The 9308-nt window shown below is 32.2% G+C and overlaps 1 protein-coding gene across 1 annotated transcript; it reads left to right on the forward strand.

The window, feature by feature from the left end:
* The first annotated feature begins 2529 nt into the window (after positions 1 to 2529).
* Positions 2530 to 3720, forward strand: LOC145819302 (F-box/kelch-repeat protein At3g23880-like). The gene has a single exon (XM_082913280.1). It carries the CDS (start codon positions 2530 to 2532, stop codon positions 3718 to 3720), a length of 1191 nt encoding a protein of 396 aa, XP_082769406.1.
* The last annotated feature ends 5588 nt before the right edge of the window (positions 3721 to 9308 follow it).

Here is a 9308-nt window from a genome sequence, read left to right on the forward strand (position 1 = left end):
AATCTCTTTAATTTGACTAATCAAATGACCTTTGATAGAGTGGAGAAAAAAAAATTCATGTAGTCGATTCCATTTGATGGGACTTAAAAATTGGTTTAGTTTGGTGTGATTTTTATAATCCTCATATTTTTGTTGAATTGATTTATTTTTTGGGTAATTGTTGTGGAATCTAGTCCTATTGGGACCTTTTACCCAAGATATACAAATAAATAAATAAATAAATAAAAATCAATGCAACAGAGATACCATACTATGAATATATGCAATTTTATACTTAAGTTTTTGGACTATTTTTAGATGAGAAATATGGATTGATTTTAAAAAATGATTAATTGTTATCTAAGTTTCATGGGCCGTTTGGGAAACCAAAATTGGGTGACATAATTTTTTTTTTTTTTTTTCCAAAGGTACTTAATCCATAGGTTCATTTTTGAAATTTTTTGAGTCAATATGTTTAAACTTTAATCTTTTTAGACCAGAACAACATTGGTCTATCCAAATGTCACATGTTCAAATGTTACTTTTGTATACATGTTACTTATCTATACACGTGTTATATATTAGTGTAATGTCACCTATCTGTTCACCTTGTTGCCACCAACCATCATTGACTTTGTAAGAATTTTCTAGCCAATTTTCTCTATGAAATTTTAACGACTTTTCAACTCTTGTTTTATCACAAAAAAGATTAAATCTTTAAGTAAATAACATATGGTCTCATAACTGTATGATTTTCACCAATTAACCTTTTTTCAAAAATAGCATTGTAAAATCACCTCATATTTTTCATTTATCGATTGCCTATTTTAAATATAAATTTGTGCATACTTAGCGTGTGCACTCATCCCTAATATATATATATATATATATATATATATGTGAGGAATTTACATGATATTTGATTGAGTTTTTAAAATTTATTTTTAATTTTTTTCCTTAAAAAAATCACAATACTTATTATTTTAAAATATATATTTATTTTTTCAGTTAAAATCAAATTTACAATTTTTAAAAATATTTTTCATATTTAATTTTTGCAAACCCATTTTACAAAAAAAAAAAAAAAAAATCTTTGGTTTTAATTTTCTGGAAATTAAGTTTTAATTTTTCGTGTTTTCTTTTTTAATTTTTAGGGAATATTTTTAAATTTTTAAGTAATTTTTTACTTTTTTAAATGCACTTTACTTAAATGTATCTAAAAAAAAATTGTAAAAAAAATATTTTAAAAAATCAATAAATATACAAGAATACGAAAATGTATTAAATATTCATTATTTTTTTTTATATTTTTGGTATTTAGTGAATTTTTTTATAAAAAATTTACAAATATTATATATATTTTTAAGTATATTTATATTAGGTGTATTTAAAAATTAAAAAAAAAATCTTAAAATATTAAAAAAATTCAGTAGAAATAAAAAAATAAAAAATAAAAATTTTAATTTTTTGAAAAGTAAATCTTGGAAAAGTGAAACAAAACAATGGCCTCCTATAAAAACTTGACTATTTTAGTAGGTTATTTTAATTTTTATTATTTCAAAACACTAAAATTTTTGTATTTAAGAAGATGATTGGATTTTTTTTATAATTAAATGTGATATTTGTAAAAAAAGAAAGAAAAGTAAAATGATTATGAATTTGATATGATATTTGATATTATTAATTATTTTAATTTATTTTATCTTTTATAAATTAAAATTAAAAAATTAAAAAACTCACTATGGCCAATGGTAATTATTCAGTACTCTAGGAGTATGGACACGTGGCACTTTATAAGGTTTTAATTGGTGGAGAGATACAAGGGCCCACGATTTATATTGGGGATGGAAGAACAATATGAAACTAACTAATTAGTAATTAATTTGAAGTATAGACGCTTGATGTTCCGAAAGTATTGAATAATTTCCTCTACGGCCAATGTATTGGCCTATTTGCTTTTGTTCGTTGGTCAAACGAGAAGAAACAGACAGCAGTCACTTGCTTAGGTGGTAGTGAATATGGCATTCGCTCTTTCGCTATCGTTTTCCGCCCAAGTCCAGATCTTCTACGGTACTCTCTATAATGCTCCTGTGATTGTCAAAACGAGGTCATTTTAATTATTATTTTTTTTCTTTTCTCCTTTCCCACACTTTCCTTTTCTCTCCAGAGAAGAAAAAAAAGAAGAAAAAAATCTCTAACAGGAAATGTTGCAGAAAAATAACTTTTACCAACTTTTGAAAACACGCTTTATCATTTATCTCCATTTGGTTGGGTCTCTAATAAGTTATTGGAGCAATGTTAGGTATCATGAAAAAAACTTTCATGAAAGATTTATGACCTTTGGATTACACTTAAAATAAAACACCACACACTAATCAAGGTAATCCAAGGGTCATAAATTTTTCATGATCAGTTTCATGAAAGTTTTTTCATGATCCCTATCTTTTCTCAAGTTATTGTGTGTAAAACCGCTCTCAAAACTCTCTCTCTCTCTCTCTCTCTCTATATATATATATATATATATATTTCCATTCTTGGAAAGAATCAACAATGGCGAATCAAGAAAGAAATACAGAGGCCGCCGATGATGCAATGTCTTCGTCTTCATCGTCTTCTTCTTCGTCGGACTACAATCTCTATCTCCCAATCAAAATCATCTTCGACATTCTGAATCGTCTCCCAGTCAAATCTCTCCTTCGATTCAGGTGCATATGTAAAACCTTCCGCCACGTCATCTCTAACCTTACCTTCATCTCCTCCCACCTCCTCTACCACCACACCAACACCACTGCCGCCACCATATTCACCTTCAAACACCGCTCCTCCTCCATCCTCTCTATGTTACAATCATCCTCATCGTCTCAAAACCCTACCATTCTGGTCCACCCCTTTCCCAACCACACTCGCGATCTACACCTAATCGGCACCATCAATGGCCTCCTCTGTCTCTCTCAAACCCTCCATTTCCATCAACGCATCCTCCTCCTCCTCTGGAACCCCGCTACCATACTGTTCAAATCTCTCCCCCCTCCCACCATCCAAATTGCTCCTAGGTTTCTTCAACTCTCTCTCGGGTTCGGATTTCGATTCCATTCTACTACTTCTTCCAGTGACTACAAGGTTGTCAGGATAGTTTCTTTCAAGTCACATACCCGAGTCGAGGTCTACTCTTCAATTTTTGATTGTTGGAGAGAGATTCAGGTAATGGATTTGCGCTTTTATATCCATAAATTGTCTTGTGAGGTGATTGTCAATGGAGCTCCCTATTGGTTGCTCTCAACTGCTTCAAATCATTATCTTTGCTTCACATGGTTTGATGTTCAAAATGACGCTTTTGTCATGTTGCCGGGGCTCCATTTTTCTGGGTCCTACAACGAAACTTCTGTCGACTGCAAATTAATGGATTGGAAAGATAATGTTGCTGTGGCTGTGTGTTCTCCTGTCAACCCATGTGTTGATGTGTGGATGCTAGAGGATTGTTGTGGCGGTGAGAGCAATTGGTGTAAGAAATTTGTGATTGGACCGGTTTTGGGTGTTGAACGATTTGAGTTGTTGCAATGCACGAAGAATGGTGAGATTATAGCAGAAGATGCACGGGAAAGGATATTGTTGCACAACCCCCGAAATGGAGAGACTAAGTATATTCCTATCAGTGGAGTTCAGTTCGAAGCTTTTCACTATGTAGAGAGTTTGGTTTCAATCAAAGGATTCAAACAACAAGAACTGAACAATCAGCACTGATGTTTTGCAAAGGTCAATTCGTCACTTGATCAGATAAATAACTCGAGCATTTGTTTATGCTACTTTCTGTAATGCATTTGTTTTTGAGCTTTTGGTAGCATATGAATGGATAGCTTAGACAAAATGGATAGTTGATATTCCCTTAATTCCTCTGATTGGATAGCTTAGACAATTTGAATAGCTAATATTAGCTAATTCCTCTGATTTGAGTTTCAATCTTGTTTCATTTTCTTGTACTTTCCTTCAACAACAAGTGTTCAAGTCCTTTCCTTCAAATTTGGGTATTAGTACAGAATTTTATCCCAGTTAAGGGATAGAATGGAAATAATTGGAGTTTTGTCAGTGTAGTTTGTAGGCTGCTTTGCAATTTTTTCTATGCTTCTGTCTAAAAGGATCAAATATTTCCCTCCTCTCATGCTATGTTTGGTTAAGGAATTTAGGAAGGAATTTGGAAAGGGAAAGGAAAAAGACGTGTGAAACTAGGTAAAATGTAGGTATATTTTATTCATATTTCAGCTACATTTTCTTATTTTACCTTTCCAAATCTCTTCTCAAATTTCCCAACCAAACACAGCGTCAATAAATTGGCACAATTTTTGATGTGTCTGCCTTCATTTTTTTAGATGTTATATCTATTAACATGGTTTTTTTTAATCTTTTATTTTTGGATAATTGTTGCGGGATCTACTAGTCCTTTTGAACCTTTTTCCCTAGATGTGGGGTGAGATCTCTTGATGAGAAGAGAAAAGTGCAAAACCAAGTTAGAGGAGCAATATTTGTTGGATGAATGGATTCTTAAAAACTGCTACTGCATTCTCTTTGTTTTTGTATATGTTAAGACCATTCGTTCTTGGCCCACAGTAATTATCTATTGAAATATTTAAAATTGTTTTAACATATAATTCATCTATAATATTCACTAGGAATGATAATTTGGGATTGTTTTGCCAAACTTCCAGGATTTGTTGAAATGTGACATGTTCTTGACTCCCTGCCTTTTTTTATATCTATGTATAATGATAGTTTTGCTACATTTTGTCATGTCTCTAGATATTTATTCTGTACAAAGATAGGATAATGCCCTTTGATGCTATTGCATTCTTCTTGTACTCTATGCTATTTGAAATGAAATTTTGTCTAGCTTAATCAAACAGTGGATATTGATTCCCTTTCTCGGGTCTCTCTTTGATTTCAGAGCACATGTTGTAGCTAATTCAGTGAATAGATTCATGGTTCACGCCTTCAATTCAACTCCTATATTTAGAGAAGAAAGAGACAGAACGATAGATGTGATGAGGGCAGGGAAGAAGAAGTGGAAGAGAGGGGAAAAGGAGGCTCAATAGGGGCTAGGAAGAAAGGAGATGGCATCGGGGGCTGGGGAGGGGGCGGTGCCAAAGCTGAATTTGGAGGTGGGCAGTAGGTAGTGGCAGTGGTTGGTGGTGTTATGTACTTAGAAATTAGAGTTAGAATTTTATACAAGAGAATAATTTAATCAATCGTGTTGGGACCCCCAGTGTGGTGACCCCAGCACCTCCAGCTCCACGTGGGGTGTTATGCTCTCAAGACCAAAAAAAAAAAAAAAATTTCAACCAATCAAAAAACAGTAGGGGTGGTGGGGGTCATCCCCACTAGGGGTCCAAGGCATTTCTCTAATTTAATTAAGGGACAAAATTGAAAGATGGTTGGTATTGAGAAATTAAGTGGGGTGTAAATAGAATTATATGTAACAATGTCATAAATAATGCAGCAACGGTTGAGGGCCACAATTTTTGTCAAAACGTCGTTTTGGCAATTTCGAGCCATTTGAGCCACAAAAATTGTGGCCCTCAAACATTTTTCTAAATAATGTTGGACTGATCATTTATATGGATTTTACATAGGCTCCACCACAAAAATGAATGACTCAAATTTATTTGTAACATGATTCGGTGACTGTAATATGAATAATTACTCTAGTGTAAAATTTTAAAGGCTCTCCATTACTTGGTGTTGGTGGCATCAAAATTAGATATTTTTTATTTGGGTAAATTATATTGGTTACTCTTAAAGTTTCAAAAAATATAACAAGATTTACAAATTACATCAACTTTTAAAATTTAAACGAGGGAAACTCATACAAATGATATACATATATATATATATATATAAATATATAAGAATAAATAAAGGTAAAATATATTTTTTGAAGTAAAAAATTAACAAAATTATTATAGTAATGAATTATTAATGAAAATTATATTAAGTATTATATGATTTTAAAATGTTTCAAGTATAATTATATCGAATTTATGAAAGTCAACGTATTTTTTTTTTGAAATCTCAAGAAAAGTTATGTAAATTATCTTAAGGGATGTTTGGCAGACAGTTAAAAAGTTACTTTTTTAAAACATTTTTGGCGTTGCTCATTTTCTTTTAAACATTATGTTAATTTCCTTTTTTTCTTTTTTAACTTTGCAGGGCTGGTTTAGACGAATCCAAAATGTTAAAAAAAGTTTTAAAAAAAAGTTTACTAAAGCAAAATAATTAAAGATTTATTTTTTGACTTTTTATTTTAGGGAAAATTAGTCTAAGGTTCCTCTCCCATTTTTAGTAATGGAAGAGATCCACAATATTATTGTTTGATGTCTAAGGTCCCTAAACCCACAACCATATATCAAATCAGAGAAATTTAACTCTCTCTCTATGTCTGATCTTCATTCTATCCAAACCAAACCCTCTCTCTTTGTGCACATTCCTCTCTCTCTCTGCTCCTTTATCCTCTCTCAGTCTTCATCTCTGACGCCGCCGAGCCATGGCAACTAGGGTCGCGAGAGTTGCTGACTCAGCATTGTCTCTGATCGGAATTGTGGTCGTAGCTGCATATCCAAGATCAAAGCAATGCCTTGAGCTTTTGTTGCTTGGGATTGCCCAGATTAATGTGTTCAAAAGTTCTATTTTGCCTAGGCAGTAAAGTTCAGAAGTTCTTATTAACTTTACTTTTGCATCATAGACCATGAAAAATCATTCTAGTAGTCCTAGGTAGTTAAAGTCATTGGTAACCAGAGTTACTTTCATCTAAATTGCTGTTTCTTGGTCTTTTTCTTCTTCTTATTTTTATTTATTTATTTATTTGTTTTTTCAGGTTGGCAATATGATATTCTGGTTCTTTTTCAGCATTCTGGGTCAACCGATGTGCATCATACTCTACTACCACGACTATGAATAGAATAGAGAAAACACAGTGAAACATCTCCCTCTTGAAACAATGTATATCATCACACCATGGCCCAAGAGGGTACTCCGAAACTCAAAAGTTGCCCAATCCTGCTGCAATCTGTCCCTTAGTAAGTTCTATCTTTGAAACTGCAGCATTACAATGGGTTTGTGTGACTTGAAATTTCCTCAGTAAGTCAGAGAAATTCTTTGTAATAGAGCCAGAGAAATTTGTGAAATCAGAGAAATTTCCTAGATCAATGTACAATCACCAGGTTCTGTTCATAAAAATACAACTTTACTGTAAATAGAGAGAATTTCTCTGGTTTCAATCCAGAGAAGTTCTCTGGTTTGTCTGGTTTGGAGAGAATTTCGCTGATTTTGGACAAGAGAAATTTGTGGGTTTGTAGGTTTGTTAGACATGGGTTTAATTGTAGTTAATAGAGCCAGAGAAATTTGTGAAGTCAGAGAAATTTCCTGGATAGCCATACAAATTTCCTCTCCACAATTTTCTCTGGATTTCTTTGGTACTCAGAGAAATTTCAATTTTCTTTGGGACTGAAATTTCTCTAGATTTCAATTTTCTCTGGAGAGAATTTCTCTGGGACTGAAATTTCTCTAGATCCTGTTGAGGGACCTTAGACATCATGAAAATATTTGATGTCCTTTATAATATAAAATTTTTATAACAGGGACCTTATAAAAAATTCCCCTTTATTTTATTATTATATCCTTTATCAATTTTTTTTTCAAATTTTTTATTTTTTTTTTAATTTTTTCGATCTGAGAACTCAAAAGTATAAATCCATAAATCATAAAATCAGAATTTATAAACCAACTAGTCTTACAATTATTTTAAGAATTAATTACCTAAAAGTCTTATTTACAAATGTTATAGTAGTTTAGGTCTTATCTAAAAGTTTTTGAACCAAAAGTTCTATTTAGTAAAACTGAGAATATTATTAGTTTTTCTTAATTTTTAAAACTAAGAATATTATCAATTTTGTATAGTAATATTTTAGATAATTGTTTCACTAACTGATAATAAATAAATAAATAAAAAGAGCATAAGATTAAACATTTTTATCCTTTTACTTATTGGTTTGATTCAACTAGCTAATAAAATCGAGAAGATTATTAATTTTTTTCAATTTTAAAACTAAGAACATTATCAGTTTTTTCATTTTTAAAGTGTTTTTTTTTTCAATTTTGTACATCAATATTCCATCATCATGCTCCTTTATAGACTCAAAATTTTTAATTTTGCGCATAATTTTTTTTTTAGTTTTTTCAATTCGAAGGTTGATATTTTAAAGTTTTAATGATTAAAATAAATGTCAAATCATAATGTTCCTTTATATATATAAATTATGAACAATCATTATTTGAAAGGTAATTTTAACTATTAAAAATTTATTAAGACTTGAAAATCTAAAAAATCTTAATTAAAATTTAATAAAATATAAATTCATAAATTAAGAGTTATGTGTAAATGCCCTAAAAATAACCAATCATTGAATGTTTGCTAGTGATGCACTTCTTTCCATACAATTATTTTTTAGTCCTTTGTTTTAGGGAGATACTGATTGGTGCCGTGCTAACTTCTTTTATTTATTTATTTATTTTTTAATTTATCAATAAAAGTCAATTATTAATTGTTAGATGAGAATTATGAGAGTTAGCATTTTCACTATTTGCAAAACACCAGGTGTTTACTCTCTTAATTTAACTCTCCTAAGAAAAGTTAAACTCATAATCTCCTCTTAAAGTCCTTAAAAAAGTAATAATGACCGATTAAACTAGGTCTAGTTGGTTTTGGTGCCATATAGCGATCCCGGTTGTCCCTTTACTATTCTGTTGTATTCCGGACTCGGTTCCGTGAAGTTGGTAGTTGTATCTATCTTGTTGCCGTCCTTTAATTCCATTTGTTTGAGTTTTAAGATGTGTTGGGTATGTTTCGAGCAGGTGGGTAGAACCTTGGTCTAAAATCTAGTTGCCAGGTTTTTGGTCGTCCCGCTCGAGCGGGTCGTTTGGCACTCGAGCGGAGAGTGTACACTCCCAGTATTTCGTGTCCCTGCAAAACTTCTGTAGGTGTGATTTCTACGGTCGAGCGGGTTTCCTACGCTCGAGTGGGTCGCGCTCGAGCGGGTTTGTTGGCGCTCGAGCGGGTAGTACTTTCTTGGTGAAAGTTCTGGGAAAGGGGGATTTGCGCTCGAGCGGACTGGTTTTCTCGCTCGAGCGGATGTACTTTATTCTTGTGTCTTGGCGCTCGAGCGGGCCTTCTTGCGCTCGAGCGGACCTAGTTTTCGTTCTTGACGCTCGAGCGTTGTGTTTTCTGTTCGAGTAGGAATGTCGTATATCAGTTGACTGTGGGGCATTTTTAAATCACTTTTTCT

This window comes from Camellia sinensis, chromosome 2 (assembly GCF_055761805.1).
Source record: "Camellia sinensis isolate YWXY chromosome 2, ASM5576180v1, whole genome shotgun sequence".
NCBI classification, from domain to species: Eukaryota; Viridiplantae; Streptophyta; class Magnoliopsida; order Ericales; family Theaceae; genus Camellia; species Camellia sinensis.